This window comes from Lonchura striata, chromosome 6 (genome assembly GCF_050655825.1).
Source record: "Lonchura striata isolate lonStrDom1 chromosome 6, ASM5065582v1, whole genome shotgun sequence".
NCBI classification, from domain to species: Eukaryota; Metazoa; Chordata; class Aves; order Passeriformes; family Estrildidae; genus Lonchura; species Lonchura striata.
In genome coordinates, this window is record NC_140708.1 from 37703341 (window position 1) to 37721051 (window position 17711).

Below are 17711 nucleotides of genomic sequence, written 5' to 3' on the forward strand. Positions count from 1 at the left end.
TTACCAGCTCAGTCCTGCATGTTACGGAGTCAGCACCTTTGTTCTCCCGAGTTTTGGTTAAGATCATCACCATGGTAATGCAGTCCTGCCTCGGAGTCCATCAGGGTCCAGGCAAAGGGTGCTGGCAGCTGGGGGCTGGCAAAGCCCCTCTTTCAGTCCATGTTCCCCAGGAGAGGCTGAGCCCTGCCAGCTCCTGGGGGGATGTGCAGGGACAGCCCCGGGCTGTGGAAAGCTCCCTGCACAGAGAGAGAGAGAGAGGAACAGCTTTAGGGGACTTAGGGGAGGCTGGATGCACTGGGCAAGGGGCAAGCACTGCCCAAAAAAACAGCCTGCTGGTGGTTCCTTGAGGGTTGTGTTTATTTTATTATCTTAAACATTGTGGGTGTCCCTCTGCTCCCCATCAGCACAGGATGGGGCACTCCCAGGAGCTGGTGGAAGCACACAAGGCACACAGCATCATCCACAGGGACACAGGTATCTCAGTCAAATTAATAAAGTTTCCTCTGAATTTTCCATTTGAAGAGGGGACTTGCATCCCCTACATTGAAAATACAAAATACATTGAAAGAGGAGCTCATTAAAGCTCCAGGGTTGATCTCACAGAAACCCTTTGCCCCCCAGACCAGCTGGGAGCAGATGTCCAGCAGAAAAAGCCTCTCCAGCATCATTATGGCTGTGAAATCCCCTGGATACACCTATCCCACCCCAGTCATTCCATGATTCCCAATCTATGAAGAGCCCTTTAGGGAAAAACACAAGGCAAAGAGTTGCCTGCAAGGAGGGAAATCCTAAGGGCCACACCATGCCTCTTGATCTTCACCAATTTCTTAGGTAGTTTTAGGTAAGAAAAGCTAAGGGTGGACAACAAGGAGGCTCTTGAAATGAAAACTGCAAGCCAGCTCATGCAGCCCTGATCATGAGCCCTGCCTCACCTCCTGGCATCCTCCCCTACAGACTTATTCCCTTGTAAAGCAGACAGATTGCAGCTGAAATCTGATTACCAAAACCAGCGATTTCCCCAAATCGCTCCCCTAATCCTGTTTCTCTGTTTGCTGCTTTGGTTGTTAATGCAAACAACCAAACTCACCATTTGCACAATCCAAAGAGCACAAAACACCGATCTTGTACCATCCAGTCAAAGCCAATTGTGATGTTTAAGGATAATAGATGAAAATATTCCACTAAGTATTAACCCTTATTCTGAACTGATATTCTGGTTGCTCTTCCCAGCTCCTGAATCATCCTGTCCATGTTTACTTGGATTAGAGCTTGCAGTGGTGTTAAGAGTAGCTCATTTAAAGGCCAGCTGGCTGGTAAAGAAAAATCACCTTCTATTATTTTACGAGGACAAAGTTCATCCAGAGTGCAAAGCCAAGATTGGGAATCAATACATTTGCTGAAGATTTACTGTTCCCAAGGGTGCCTGGTCCAGTCTCCAGCTTTCTATGGGATATCAGTGGACTCATCATTTACAGTTTACTGGTAACTTCCTCATAAACCTCTGGGCAACCCAGCGACCAAATGAAAACTGTCAAATAGAAAAGTGAACATTTCAGAGTGTCAAAATTAACACATAATTTGTGAGAAGGATGAGATGGGATACTGGGAAGGAATTCTTGATTGTGAGGGTGGGCAGGCCCTGGCACAGGTGCCCACAACAGCTTGGAAGTGTCCAAGGCCAGGATGGGCATTGGGTTTTGGAGCCACCTGAGATAGTGGAAGTTGTCCATGGCAGGGTGTGGAATGAGATGGTCTTTAAGATGCATCCCCAACCACACCATTCTGTGATTCTGTGATTTCTATCTCTCACAATCTCAGCTGTCCCTGCCCCTGCACGGACAGGAGTGCTTGCTGCAGTGACAAACTCAGTGCTGGGAGGACGCTGGGGCACCGCTGGCACAGAGATCAAACAAGGATTCAGAGCAGCACGAAAGCACCGAGCACACTCACCAGGTATGATTTCTTCAGGAATAATTGCCCTCCCCTGAGGTGATGGTTAATGCTGCAGCAGCAGACCTGGGTGCACACCCAGGCAGGAGCAGCAGCAAGCACAGGCAGAGGCTCCCTGCCCCGGCCAGCCAGAATGCAGCACACACCATCACACCTCCCTGCTCCTCTGCAAGCCCTGCAATTAACACAGCCCTAATGACAGGCAACACAGCAAATTGCTGCCAAGCTGGCAGCCACCACCACCCCTCAACGCCGGGGCCGAGGCGCGCTTGCAGGTATCAGCAATTTGAACCACGGCTTGGTTGGGTTTTGGAGCCATCCCCATGGAGGAATTGCAATAAAAAGGGAAACTTTCCAGTGAAATGTGAGCTCTGGCTCCCCATCCTGCCTCCCAGGGCTCCTGACGCACGCTCCTGCCCTGTCACATCCTCTCCATGCAAACAAGTGCCATGGGACACAGACTGCAGGGCCAGCACAGACCCTATTGATGCTGAGGAGGAAACCACTGTGTATTTATAGACTGGATGCTTTCACACACACACATGCTAATAAAAAGATACTCTGCAGGGACCATTAATTACTTTAAGAAATGTATTTCCTCATTTGCAATCAGATAAAGGAACTATCTTCATCATGATGTCAAGGTTAAGTTTAGATTTGAGCCACGGCCACTGGGATTGACACAATCTCCTGAGCTTTATGAAAAGCCCCGAGAAACTCTAGTGCACAGAAATCCCCAAATTTTAGCAAACCCTACTTTCTGCGTGGTTCAAACCACAGACAAAGCAGAAGTCTTATGTGATCTTTGCAGTGGCAGAGGTGGGAAGAGGTTTCTCTCAGAGCTGCTTTCTAGACAGTATCACACCTATGGAGAGTTTGTCTTGGAAAAAAAATTAAGTGAAATGATCCAACTCTCATCCACAGGCTTGAAAGATGAACTCTGGGGAACAAACATGCTCCTTGTGAGGCACAAGCACAGCCTTAGAGCTGCTCATGGGGGATAAACAGCCCTTCCCTGCAGGGGGGTCTCACACATAACACAGCAGGCTCCAAGCCATGCCCTGCTCACCTGCTACACTGGACTGCATGGGAAAGACCTGAAGATTCAGCAAACTGTCTGCCAGATGCTCTGCCATGGCTGGAGGGAGCACGAGCAGTGACCAGTATCACACCTCCATGTAAATGATGAAAAACTTCCTCACAGAAAGGGTTACCAAGCCTGGAGGGATTTAAAAGCCCTGGAGGGATTTAAAAGCCCTGTGGATGTGGCACGTGGGGACATGGGTTAGTGGTGGCCTTGCCTGTGCTGGGGAAGCAGTTGGACTCCATAATCTCAGAGGTGTTTTCCAACCCTACCAACTCCATGACTCCATGGTCTGACCCCCAGAAATTACTCCTTGTGAAGAAAAGTGAGCACCAGCATCACACAGATTTCCACTAGCTGTGGGATCACCACCCCTCTGCACAGAAAACATTCAGCCCCTGTCCAGCTCAATAATCCATCTCCAGCCACACACACTGACATAAAACCTATTTACAGTGGAAAGGGCACCGGGAACGAGGAGCTGGAGCTGTGTTTTGCATACTGATACAGCTCGCAAGCAGAACAGTGAGAATTCTCTCAGAATATAAATCACCTGCCCCTGCTGAATTTTTCATGCTGATCAAAGAGAAGAAGCCATGACCCAAGCAGGACCCCACTCCCTGCCCCTGCCCCAGCACATTCCCTGTGCTGTGCTTGAAGAAAATGGCTGAGCAAGGAGCTACTGCAATTTCTGGAGTTTATTCAGGGCAGGTTAGACCCACGTGGCTGAACAACCAAAGCTAATCCTGTCAGATTATACTCTTTTCTGATCCAGAGATGGGGCAACTGAGAGGAGTTTTAAAAACTTTTATTTCATTTTCAGTCCCATGAGAAGGGTGAGACAATGCAGATGCAATAATTCACACCATCACAATCAGAAGCTATCTTCTAATTGCAGTACACTATAATGTAGTCCTACTACAAGTAAGTCTTACTACAATACAATTTTTATAGTTCTATTTCTCTAATCTAATTTACAAAGCCATCCTTCAAAACCTGTTTTTAGTTCAATTTTTCTCTTAATCTTAATGTCTGTCCTATTCTATAGTATTTCTAAATCAACATTTCTTATCTCAAAGTTCACATACAAATATACACTATGTAAAAACTTCTGTCAAATTGTTAAAATTTTCTACAAATCCATTTCTCACATAATCCCTCTGGACCAAACTCTGAGCATGATTCTAGGGCTTCACCACCATCCCACTCTCACCAGTGAAACAGTGAAATTCCCTCCACTGTGCACACCTTGATTTCTCCATGCAGTCACAGCACAGCTGCTCATCCCCTCCCAAACCCCACAGGGGGTTACAAAGAATTAGGGGGAAAAGCCAAAACTGGTGACTGTAATTGAAAATTGTGGGGTTTAAGGTTTTCTGCAAGCATAACATGGCAATATTCACCCAAAATAAAAATCATGCCTCTCTCCCAATCCTTCCACTTCTTAGAAGTGATTTGGGGCTACACTGAATCTCCTCATGGCACAGCCTGTCTCACCCTCAGGGCTTTGGACAATGCCCAGGAGTACATCTTCAATTCCTTGATTTATTGTGTTATGAATTTGGAAAAAATCCATGAAGTCTACCATTTGCATGTAGCTAAGTCAGGGTTTATTTCCTCACTCAGGCAATAATTTGTCTTCTGCAACAAGGCTGAGTAGGCTCAGCTCTGGGCAGTTTGTTACCTTTGCTTGAGTCTGTGTCATTAGAGAATATTGAGTTTATTTGTGGGGTAAAAACCTCCAATAAACGTGAAAGATGCCACTCAGGGCCCGAGAAGAAATCTTTACGCTCTGGAAATGCCCAATGGATTAATCCTGAGCACACAGGATCATGAGTCAGCACACGTGACTTCCAAAGGACAAAATTTCCACGGAGGCAGCTGCTTCAGGATTGTCCCCTGGGACTCTGTCGAGAGCAAAGAGCTGCCCCAGGATGCCCAGCCTTGGCAGGGGAAAGGCTGCAGCCCTGCCCACGACACCCTGAGCCTGCAGTCATTCCTCCTGCTCCACAGGGTCTTCCCCAGCTGCTGGAAGGACAAACAGGATCCAGGACACCACGGCTCTCACACGGTGTCCCACTCCTGCCCAGCTCCTGCCTGGCAAAATCTCGTGCTGCCCCATGCTCCAGGCACTCAGAGACTACCAGCCAAAGAAAAGCAACAAGGAAATGTTCTCCTCTGCCTCCTGCTTGCATCCAGACTGGAATTCTCCAGGGCTAACAAGACAAGGACACCCTTTCAGCACTAATTGCCTCCGTGCAACCTAGCAAAGGGGGATGCAGTGTGAAGTGATTGTGGCTCCACAGGTCTGCACAGCTTCAGGAGCCACAATCACCTCAGTGCCTGTGAGCAGCAGCTCCACACAGGAACACAGATTGTCACCAGCACAGCCCAGAGCTCACCTGTCCTGCCAGTGCAGGACAGCCTGGATGGAGCCAACATCTACAGCCAGTAAACCCATAGGCAGAAGGAGCTGGAGGTTTCCCATGACAGCACCCATCCCATGGGGCCACGTTAGGAACCAAAAATGCCACGTGCAGCCACCACGGATGGCCACATGCAAGCTGGCTCCTGGAGCCTGAGATAAGCCTCACTACCAGGAACCACAGCCACTCCACAGCCATAAATGAATTACCAAGCAAATAAAACTCTATGATTTCAATCCCATCCCCTGCTCCACGTGCCTGGGCACTGCCTCAGCCTGACACCAAAGTCACACAAGGCAGAGAGTCCCCTGCACTCCAAGCCCCAAAACACACATCCAAACACCCCCAAATCTCTAGGCAGAGCCTCGAGTCCAAGCTCATGCCCAGATCTACATGCTTGGGTTGAGCCTCGACTGCAGGCAAGCTCTCACAACAAAAGGAATAAGGAATTAAGGAGAATTACACACCATCTACTTGGGTAAAAGGTTTATTGCCCCCGTGCTCTTAGGGAATAGGAGTGGCAGGGGAATGAGTCCTGTACACACCAGCAGCGGAAGGACTGAAAGGACAGGGCAGGGGCAGAGGTGCTTTGTCTCAACATCTTTAGCTCGAAGGAAATGGTGCTGGCAGTGACTTTGCCTTTTCCTCCCTGGCAACTGAAAAGGAAAAGAAGAAAGCAAAATTAGTCATCGCAAACCAGCGACCAGCAGGGGAGAGGAGCCAGCGAGGAGCCGTGGGAAGCGGCAGGACAGGGGGAATGGATCAAACTGAAAGAGAGGAGCTTTGATTAGATATTAGGAAAAAATTCTTCCCTGTGAGGGTGGTGAGGCTCCAGCACAGGTTACCCAGAGAAGTTGTGGCTGCCCCATCCCTGGAAGTGTGGGCCATGCAGACAGAGCCAACAGCATGACCCCAGTCCCAATGACCACAGAAATTACACATTTTCTGTGAGCAAACCTGCAGTCATTGCCTATTCCACTCATTAGGGGAGTGCTTCTACCTTTGAGTAGTATTTCCATGGAAGTATTGTCCCTGGAATGGTTGTCCCTGGAGCAGAGCAGCTGAAGCAGCAGCAGCAGCAGTCCAGCCTGCTGGTCCAACAAACCATCTCACCTTTCTGTGGGTTTCCTCTGCTGCCCCAGTTGTGAGATTTATTACAAGAATTTGCAGTGGTCTGTGAGACACTGTGAGTGTTGGCCACCCTCCCAAAAGCTGAGGAATTGCTGAATTGAGAATTGCTTTGGCTGCTTAATCTCAAAAACTAGGGATGCTGAACAAGGCAGCACAGTCTGGGTTTACTTTTAATTACTGCTCAGAGCATGCTGCTCTAGTAAACAGACACAAAAAAACAATTCTTGTTCCTTCCTTATATTCTTTTCCCATGTACAGCCTGAGATGTCTGAGCTGAAGACAGCCCCACCACGCTGCTTTTACTGACTCACTTCCCAGCATAAACAACTTCAAACAGCCCGTGAACCCCTCAGAGTACCTGTCTTTATAAAACAACCTCCATCTGCTCACAGGCACGTAATAATGCTCCCAGGGTTAGAATCACTGAGTGGTTTGGCTTGGAAGGGAGCTTAAATCTCATCTCATTCCAAGCCCCTGCCATGGGCAGGGACACCTTCCCTGTGTCCAGGTTGTTCCAAGCCCTGTCCAAACTTGCCCTGGACACTTCCAGGGATGGGGCAGCCACAGCTTCTCTGGTCAGCCTGTGTCAGTGCCTCACCACCTTCAGTTAGGGGAATTCTCAGCCAGCCCAGGTTTCCTTGCTGACTCTAGAGCTCTCAGGGTCCCTGTGAGAAGCAAATCCTGGAGATGCAAAGTGAGTTCAGCGCTGCTCATCAGTGACCACTAAAAACCCACCCAGATGAAGCAGGAGCAGCATCTGGGACATCTCACTCTGTAACTGGGGAACACTTGCCAAGACCCACAACACCATCATCGCTGTCAGAGCCAGTTTGGATGCTGCCTGTAAGTCAGATTTCTCCCCTCTGCAAGGCTGAGATGGCAAACAGGTAGAGGTTGGCAGCCCTTATGGACACGCCTGGATTTAAAGCAGGAAAATCCTGGATGTATGGATCAACTGCCAGACTCCACGTTATCTTCTACCACCTGCCCTTTATGGAGAAATACTTTAAGACTGCAGAACCCTCACGTGAAGCCCAGCAAAATGATCCCTTAGAACCTTCCAAAAATTGAAATTATCTCCCTGAACTCAGCAGGCAGTATTAAAAGAATTTCAGATGCCTTCAGTGGATGGTATCTGTGCCCACACGTGTGCCTGCTGTCTCCTGCACACCCCACACTGTTTGCATTGGACCCAAGCACTTTGGCTCTTGGGCAGGCTCTGGGGGTTCATTCCTCAGCTGAGAAATGGCTTTCAAAGAGCTCCTGGGCTCCTGAAAGACGAACCTGGAGCCTTTATTAACCCTCCTAGTGACCAAAAGGCACTTTTCCCTGCTGTTTGTCCACATGTTGCCACCAACACCAGCAGGGGAAGGCACAGTGGAGGGAGGGAAGGAGCCCTCCAGGGCCAGGAAACCTTTGCCCACACTGCCACTTCCATGTCCCCATCCATTCCCGAGCCCTGCATCTTCCATAAATCTCTTTTAAGGCACGAGCAGCCAAACATCTGTGAGTTGTCTGAACGAGCGTGAATTTGGCAGGCTGAAGAGCGAACTCGCCTCACCCCACAGCCTCCGTGCTCCTTGTTTTCCTCAGGTTCATCAAATACACAACAATCTGTGAGCAGAACACGGCTCCTGCATGCAGGAGCTGCCAAGGACCCGGGTTTGGTGGCTCTGGTGGAGATGGGGGAACGTGTGACGATCACAGGGGGGCTCTTCTTGGTGCAGCAGGGCAAGGAGAGGACGGGCTGCACCCACCCTGCCTCCACCACGCAGCAAAGGTTGTCTCTGATGTCAGGGCCAACCCGGAGGTGATTTTGGGAAGCTCCAAGGGGGACAGAGCAGAGTGTGGGACAAGCAGGAGATGCCAGCCAAGGAGCATCATCCCAAGTGGGATGACTGTGCTGCATCCAGATGGAGAAACCAGGCTCTGCCAGGGTTATTCTCATCCTGGGCAGGGGGCATCCCTGATCCTGAGGAAACTGGGGGTTCCCACTGCTGCTGGGCAGCACTGGGCCCAGGCATGCAGTGCAGGCACTGCCAACACCCAGCCACAGGCAGACTGGGCTGCTGCTGTGATGGGGAGCAGCACTGGAGGCTTCGCCTTCCCTCAAAGGAAGTCTTTGGCTACGAGGGAGAAGTCAAAGCAAACACCCACTCACGGTGTTTACCCACCAAAATCAAAGCCAAAGCAGCACTGAAACATGCCCGACAGCATTTCCACAGAGTCATTCATGGAGAGCTTGGACTTGGCTTTTAGAGGGTGTTTTTAATATTGCAGGGAGATGCTTGTGAGGCTGGAATAATACGGAATCTGTTGCTGTAACACACTCTGGGCTTCCTGCGAGGTGTCAGCAGCACGTAGAGCCCAAACCTTCTGCAGGTTTGGCTCCATCAGGGGTCCCTGAGGGCCAGCAGGGAGATGCTTCCCATGGGGAACAGCTCCAGCGAGCCCGAGGTACCACTGCCCCAAAGCAAGGTGCCCACCAGGGCACTGCCCAGCCGGAGAAGTAATGCCCACACAGGACAATTTTCCCAGAACTGGGATGTTTTGTCCTCAGAGATGCCCCTCTGAGGGCAGGATGAGCTCCACTGTAGCTTAGCAGCCATAAAGCCCAGATTTTGCAGCCCGTTTCAGAGGTGAGGAAAACTTAAAAAAAAGTAAGTGGAAATGCAAACAGCCCCTGGTTTTATTTGGGCTGGCAGGAACACAGTTCTGTCCTTCACTCCTCGAGCTCATTTATGTAATAAAGGGGGAAAAAGAAATTTAAAATCTGCATTTTCCACCCTATAGGTCTCCATCTCTGGATAGCCTCCCTATATCCCTCTTTCTCTCATGCCAAGGGTGAATATCAGGAGAGAAACAGATTCCTTTGTGCCACAGAAAGGGGAAGCCCAATGGACAGATGGGTTGGCCCCAGCACCAGCGTGGTGTGAACCACAAAGCCCACTCCTGAAACAGCATCCCGAGGAGAACTGACCTAAATGCTGCATCCCATCCCTGCTCCAAAGCTGCCAGCAAGGGAACCACGCCAGGTATTTTGTCAGTGCACAAACATGAATGATTGCCCAGGACAAATAGGGCAGCAAAAACGTCCGCCTTCATCACATGGAAAAAACATGTATCAACTTGCAACCCTAATGAGCGAAGGAATTAATGAATCCTGGAATTTGTAAACCATGATGAAGTCCCTAAAATAAGGCCAGCACCTTAAATGAATGAGACTGCTAGTTAAACAGTAGGTTCTGTTAGAAAACAAGATACAGGAGATTTTATAGATATTAAGGACAATAAGAAGTCGCACTGACAACAACAGAAAGGATGGTAGAATCATTAGTTAGGATGCAGAAAAGGAAGAAATAGACAATATAAACATTACTGTCCTGAGCAGAAAGGAAAATGACACAATCACATTTGTCAGGAGTAACCTGGGATGATATTAAACAGCAGGCACTAAATATAGATCCTTCTTAAACAACAGCTCCAAATAAATGTACACCTTTTATTTTATGAGATCATGCCAAAAAATCTTCTGAGCCATCACCACGGAGGGTCCCTGAGGACAGGCACAAGCCTGGTAAATGTGGTGGGTGAGACCTGGAGCCCAACAAGGCTCTGGTTTCAGTGCAAGGTCAGGGAGTCAGGAATCACAATTACAACACCAAGGAAAGAGCTCTCCCCTCACCTGAAGCCTTTGTGCAGGTGAAAGGGAGCACTGGTATAAAACACCTCATTAAAGTGGATGCCAGCTCCTGATAACCCTTTACTGGCACATCTCAAACAGACCTGCAGGTAACTGGTGACACTGGCTGCAGCAGAAACTACACTGCCACCCTATGCCATCCAATATTCCTGGCAGTAATTGGGAAGGAAACAGGAAAACCTCTGTAAGTGACTCGAGACCAGCAAAGTGCTAAATACAGAGAACAGCCTGGTGACACAGAATGGAGAGAAGCAACCAGCACAGCTGGTTACAGAAATGTTAATATACACCCTAAAAAATTAATTGCTTAAAAGACACTCACCTCAAAGGCAGGGGCAGGAGCCCCGGCTCCTGCATGGTGCAGCAGATTACCCAGGCATGCAGGGGTGTGTCCACAGGCTGGATAAATTTGGGGTCTCCAGGAGGAGAAGGGATGGTACAGCCTCAGTGCTCTGCATTCCACATCACATGCAGGCACCTGGAGCCTCTTCCCACCTCTAACCAAGGTCTGGAGGGCACTCCAGGAGTAACTGGGGGGCTTCAAGCCACAGGTACAGTACAAGACAGGGGGAACACGGAGTGGCAACTGCTGAGGATGACCTGGCTGCCTCAGAGAGGGCAGGAGAAGCTGAGCAGGTCCCTCGGAAGGAGCAGAGCAGCAGTGGGACACGTCCCAGCACTGCAGGAAGATGGAGCTATGCAGATCCAGAGCAAGGGCAAAGGGCAATTTTTTCCTGAACAACACAGACAATAATCATTGCAATTAACTACAGCATCACAAATGACTGCACGGGGCTCTCAGCCAGCGCTACAGCTTTATGTGTGCACTGGGAGCCCTTCTAAAAGACACTGAACCATAGAATCATGAGGTTGGAAAAGAGCTTTAGGATCACTGAGTCCATGCTCTAGCAAGAATTAACTCAGAAAATTGCTAAAAATGGTGATCCACAGAGCAGGCCCCAAAGCAGGGCTCTGCTGGGTCACTGCCCTATGCCCCCAGGGAGCTGCTGCACCCCGTGGCCAGCAGCCCCATGTCCAGGTGGGCTGTGCAGGGCTCAGGAGGGTCAGGAGGGTGGGATGACAGCAGCTCCTCCACAGGCTGGCCTGGCTCTCGTCCAGCTCCTCTGGAAGCTGCCACCTTTCTGGTGTATCATGGGGTTCACAAGGCAAGCACAGGGAGGGCATGCACAGCACAGCAGAGCTGGAACTTTTTTTTTTTTTTAAATTAAGTTTCAAATACGTACATCTGAAACCTCCACGGGAAAAGTAGTTCAAGTAGTTTCTACCAACAACACAAATCATGCACAACCGACAATGTGGGTGAGAGTTTCTAAATGAAACATTTGCATTTTGGCAATGTACATCTTCATGAATGATGCTTTCACTCTGGGAAGTACCATCCATTGCACTGTATTTCATTTATAGCACAAAGGACAGTCCAGCAATCACAGAATGGCCTGGACTGGAAGGGACCTTAAAGAACATCTAATTCTAACCCCCTGCCAAGGCCAGGGACAAATTCCACCATACCAGGTTGCTCCAAGCCCTGTCCAACCTGGCCTTGAACACTTCCAGAGATCCAGGGGCAGCCACAACTTTTCTAGGTCTTTTATTTTTTTCTGTTTTTCTGAGTTAACAGAGAGTCAACAAACCCAAAAATGGATGTTTCTAATGCTTTCTGTATCTTTATAATTATAATTATAAACACTTCAGCTTTGGTACACAATTGTAGCTTTTGGCACCTAGTTCATAATATTAAAACTTGTCCTTTTGAAAATATTATACAATATTCATTTGTACCATCTGGGACAAAAAATAAAAAACACAACAAAAAAAAAAAAAAAACCAAACAAACAAAAAAAAAAAAAAAAAAAAAAAAAAAAAAAACCCCAAAAAAAAACCCAAAGCACTTTGTAACTGGCATAATAATATATGCACTTGAAGTAATTTCATAGCATTGACAACTATTGCCCAGCACACCAGAAGGCAGTAAGGTTAAGGCAGTCACAGAAACACAAAAATCACAGTTATTGTGACTTTCCCACATCACTTGAAATGAGAAATGGCCAGCTCCACCTGGCCTAACTGTGCTGCCAGGCTGTCCTAACCAGAGAAGACCAGTTGTCTCATTAATTCCTTTTCCTTATAATTACCATTTCACATTGGTGCAGAACAGTGATGGTGGCACTTGCACAACTGGGGCAGACAAGCACAAAGGCTTGTCTGGGGTCAATGCCAGAGTCATCATAGGGTAAAGGACCAAAAAAAAATCTTAAAGGCAAAAAAGTAACACACTTTAACCCATCCCCTTGGCTTTAGGAGCAGGATGAGGGGTGAGTCTCTTGACCTCCTGGTCCAGAGAAGTCGCTGAGACCAAAACAAGTCACTGCCACACCTGGGCAGCCAAATCCTTCTGCACCACCACCTCCCCAAGCCCTGCTTCTCCTCAGCCATCCAAAGGACTCCTGGTCCTTCCTTTCGAGGGCTGGTTTGGAGCAGAGAGAAGGAGAGCAGGTTTTCCAGCTGCTGGATCAGAGCTTGCCAGATCCCATTTTTTACAAACCCTGGGAGATGTGAGGATTTGTAAGCACAAAGCGGCCACGAAGTCAAACTCCTCTTTCACCACGGTCCCACACCTACCGCACAGCCAGCCCCGAGCCCTGGCTGCTGAAAGCAAAAGCCATAGCCAGGAGCCACAAATACAAGGAATGATGTAGCCCAAGGGATGCTTCAAATGGACTACAGAGGAGTGACACCAATGATGCTGCTATATTTAATCCTCTAAAAGCAAAAACCATGACCAAGAGTCCCTTGGGTACACTTTTAGGGGGGAGGTACAGAAACTCAACGCACCAGAACAGATTTTTTGCACTCACTCAACCAGTTCTTAAAATATTACTCAAATGAAGTGATTACTGAGCCAAACTGGCCTGGTACTTCCCACCCATCCATGCAGGGACCCACAGCAAGCAGTGTTGGGAGCAGCCACGCTTCACACAGGGTTTGGTGTTGCTCCTCCATGTCAGCCTAATGCAGTTTACTCCTCCCTGCATTTCAAAGAAACTTCTAATATACCAAACCTTATTTATCTTACACAGCATATCTCAAATGCATAAGATGCAATATCACACATATCCAACACCACAGGCTACAAAACTCACGGATAAACCACCTGAAGCCAGGAGAAATTCTGGCTGGGATTTAACTGCACCACCACATTTAATTTACAATCTCCACCTCACCTGTTGGTGACTAAAGACCCACAAATCCACAGCCTGTACTGAGATGCACCATCCCAGCAAGACTTCAGGAACACCCTCTTGCTTGGGAATTTTTGTTTCCCTAAAGGCAGCCAACTCCGAAAAGTTCGGAAAAACAAACCAGCCCATGGATCTGCTCCCTCCAGCTCCCTGTGGCAGAGCCACGTTCTGCATTGCTGCTCTACAGAAATAGCTGGGTCATGGGCAGCCAGGCTGCCACTGCGGAGCGTGACCTTGGAGAAGAACTTTTCCACAGCTACAACACGGCCACGGCTCGTGGGGAGACTTGTGGGCAGCACCAGAGCTCCAGGGCTCAGCTCTGCCCGTGTCCTGGCCTCTTCCAAGGAATTCACAGAAGTCTCGTCCCTACAGAAAGTGGTGGCACTCACCCCATGACATGCTGGGGATCAGGGACAGGAGCTTCCCCGGGAGGAGCAGGCTGGCAGGCACAGAGGAGTGGCACGGTGGAAAATTCCCTCCTCTTCACCCGGTGAGTTTATATTTAGCTCTCTGACTGTTGTTTTGGTGATATTTTTGCCCAGCCCCACAGGGACCCCTGCAATGGGAGCTGTGGCTCCCACCACACGTGAGACCCACGGCAGTCACAGCCCTCTGCTGCTCGGCAGACCTGCTTTTGTTTTTTAGTTTTGTTTCCCCTAGTCAGCAGGCTTGCTTCCTCTTCCTCCTCCTCCTGTTTTGGGAGAGAAAGAAGCAGAAAACCTCAGCCAAGAAGAGAGTTCCAAAAGGAGCTGCAGAGGAGCAACGTCCCAGATCATCTGCTGCTCTGGTCCCCCATGGCCAGGGGAATAAAACTTGTTTTTCTGAAGGTATTTTCACTCTAGGAGAGAGTTTTGGTGAGTGCAGATGTGACACAAAGGCTCTGCCTGCCCTGTCCCTCCCCTGGGATGTGGGAAGGAGACTTAACCCAGCTCTCCAAACAGCTATGAGCATCTCTGGCACCTTGCCCTGTCCCAGCCCGTTGGTCCAAAGTCTGCCCTGCCACAGATTAATGTTCATTAGTACTATTTCCCAGCAACATCATTTGGCAAACCACGTGACACGGGAGGGGGAAGGGAACAGAACCAAAATCACCCTTTCAGCTTGGGGTGTCCTCTTTTCCATCTGAGCTTTTACAAGGCAAGTGCAAACCACCTCCATCCTGACAAAAAAAAAAAAAAAGAAAAACTCTATGCAACTTTGTAAGAAAGAAAGAAAAACGGAAGAAGAGTCACAAACCACACAGCTTCCATTTGAGAAATCAGAAATCAACCAGCAGTAATAAATAGACAAGTGGGATTAAGCTCATCCCCTTCCCCACCCATCAGGACACAGCCCATGGTGTCAGTTCTGCACACAAATACAGGTGTTTTGGCAAAAAGTTGTGTATCTTGTTCTGCCTATACTTTTGCTGAAAGCGAAGCAAGCCTTTGCTACTACTAGAAAAAAAATATTCCATATAATTAACCAATGCAGATTTGGGGATTTTTATTGGTATATGTTTGCCTATTTGCATGTGTACATATTTATTCACATGTATTTATTTATGCGGGTATCCATAACTGGAAATTAACCTACATTGGTGCTGGCTCTGTCCCACAGTCTGCTTGATCTCCATATACAAAAAACTGGATCTCACTCACACAAATCAATTATCCACTGAACTGATTTGCACAGATTTTCTATGCAAAGCTTTGCATTTACAGCAAAAGGCCATCTGCTTTCTATAACCACTGTGGTTCCTGGACACCTCGGCCCTGTGCAGAGCTGGAAGTCACAGAAGTTTCCCTCCCTCCTCTGGGCTGAAGGTGGAAGTGGGGAAGTCTGGAGCCAGGGATCCAGCAGCAAAGCCAGCACGCGTGGCCGTGCTCCACGTGGCTGTGCTTGGCAGGGTGTCCTTCCCTCCTCTGAAGTGGAGAGAAGGAAGCAATTCCACGGCAGGTTGTTTTGGCTGGGTTTTTTCCTCCACTTTTGGAGGCAAGGAGGCTCAGTGCTTCTCCCAGTAAAGTGCCTCCAGCCCTAATCCTGCCCCACTGAGCAGGGCCGTGCCAGAGCTGGATGTGACACACCCGCTGCCACAAGCATCCTTCAGGCTCCACAGGATTCTCAAAAATGAAGAAATAAATGAGAAGCTCACTTCAAACCTGCACCAAGCCATGAGAGAGAGGTACAGACAGAGCAAACCGCTCCGAAATTCAGGTTTTTTTACTATCACTCTAATTAATCTGTTTCATGACCCACCCCAAATATTTTCTCTAGAAACATTATCTACACTGTTTTGGGGTTTCTTTATTTCTTTTTCCAGCCCTCAGCCAAGCCCTGGTAAATATTTCTGCCCACGACAGAGGCAGGCCAAGGGAATCTGTGCTTTGTGATGGCAGCAGCATCTCCTGCGCTTGGAAATACCCAACACTGGGCAGAGACGCTCACAGCCCTCCGTGTTTTTACTGGATTATCGCGAAACACTGCTACCTCTGCAATTTGCAAGTAGTTTTTAATCTGTCAAAACAGACTTTTAGTATTGCTTGAGGATTCAAAAGGAAAATATGCACATCTGGTTTCAATCGCCAACTGAAGTTTTGTCTATCAGCCTATTTCATAACAAATTACGCTCACTTTTCACTCCAGAGGATTTCCTAAGGAGGGGATGAGCTGCCAAGGTACACCAGCGTCTGTGGAGACCGCACGGCACCGAGAGGCAGCGGCACAACTCAGCGATAGGCACCGCGCTGTAGCAAACTCTCTCTGCGTCAAGTAAATTAAAATTATTGAGGAAAAGCCCCTTAGCCGTGAAATCTCTGCATACAGCTGTACGTGAAACCTTCACGTACCTGAGAACCCGATCAACCTGACGTCACCGAACGGAGAAACAAGACTTACAGGCTTTCTAGGACAACCCCCCTTCCAGGGCACTTCACACTGCGAGGCGCTGCCGTGTCCCATCGCAGCAGCGTCGGGGGCTGGAGCCCGCGGGGACCGGCCTGTCCCCCTGTCCTGCTGCTGCCCCGAGTACCTCACACGTGCCAGGAGCGCAATGCGAGGCACGGCACGCTGGGGAGTGTGCGCTGGCCCAGGGTGAGCCGGAGAGCATCTCTGGAGGATGCTCAGCTGCATCCCCCGTGAGACCCCAAACCCCGGGAGTGCTGCACCGAGCCCGGCGGCGCCCGACTTCCAGCCCCCCGGAGCTGCACTCTCGGCCCGGAGAAAGGAAAGCACGTGTTGATCCTTTCGCAGGAAATAATTCCAGCGGCAGAGGCAGAGGACTCGGAGCGGGTGAGGACCGCTCGCTGCCCGCTCGCCAAACTCCGGAGAGCCGCCCATCCCCGCACGTCGGGCTCAGCATCCCGCACCCCCCCGCCGCTCCGGACACACATCCCACCGCTCCACGCTCCCTCCGGCTCCCCCGCCGTGCCCCCCGCTCACCCCGGGGCACAAAGGCGGACATCCCCAGCCCGCTCCGCGGGGATGCGGTGGCGCCGGGGGTACCACCCTCCTACCCCATCCCTTCCGAGCCGCCCCGTCCCCGGGCAGGGCGCACCGCCGCCCTTTGTCCGCTCCCCCCCGGCACCCCCCGGGGCTGCAGGGCCGCGCTGCGCTCCGAGCATCGCTTACCGAGCGCTTCGGGCGGTGGCGGCGGAGCGGCCCGGCCGGGCCGGCTGTGGGCGCCGCTCCGACCGCGCTCCGCTGCCGCCGCCGCCGCCGTGCTGCGGGCGGGGCGGGCGGAGGGAGGGAGCGAGGAGGAGGAGGAGGAGGAGGAGGAGAAGAAGGAGGAGGAGGAGGAGGAAATGTGCTTGTCACTTCCTGAGCGGAGCCAGCGCCGGCAGAGCCCGGCCCGCACCTGCGGAGCGCCCGCCCCGGGGACCCGCGCGGCGGAGCGCTCGCTGCGAGGGGAGGCGGGGGACACCATCGGCTGCCGGCCCGAATGGGCATGCCGGGGTTAAACATCGCCAGAAAGAGCGTGTGTGAGCGGGGAAAAGCCCGATGATAATCAAAAAGGGGGATTCGGGCAGCGGTGAGGCGCTGCCCGACGGGGAGCCGCGGGCTGAGCCGGCAGCGCTGCCGCGGCCGCAGCGCCCGCACACGGCCCCGCAGCCCGCGATGCTGCGGGCGCGGCTCGCGTGGGGCTCCGCCGCCCGTTCGGAGGCCGAGAGTGACTCCTG

General features: G+C 50.4%; 1 protein-coding gene across 7 annotated transcripts in view; it reads right to left on the reverse strand.

Annotated features, from left to right (window-relative positions):
- The window catches only part of FAM53B (family with sequence similarity 53 member B), a 118579-nt gene extending 101293 nt beyond the window's left edge, over positions 1-17286 (reverse strand). For 4 of the 7 annotated variants that reach the window (XR_014956195.1, XM_085582946.1, XM_085582945.1 and 1 more), the window contains exon 1: positions 5-17035. Coding sequence is in view for 6 of the 7 variants with exons in the window: in XM_085582946.1 (XP_085439072.1) it covers positions 5-73 (69 nt within the window). In the remaining variant the exon portion in view is untranslated. Of the gene's footprint in view, positions 1-4; positions 17036-17163 lie in introns of those variants that run through there. The other 3 variants (XM_021526360.2, XM_085582942.1, XM_021526361.3) reach the window with 3 other exon arrangements.
- Between the last annotated feature and the right edge of the window lie 425 nt (positions 17287-17711).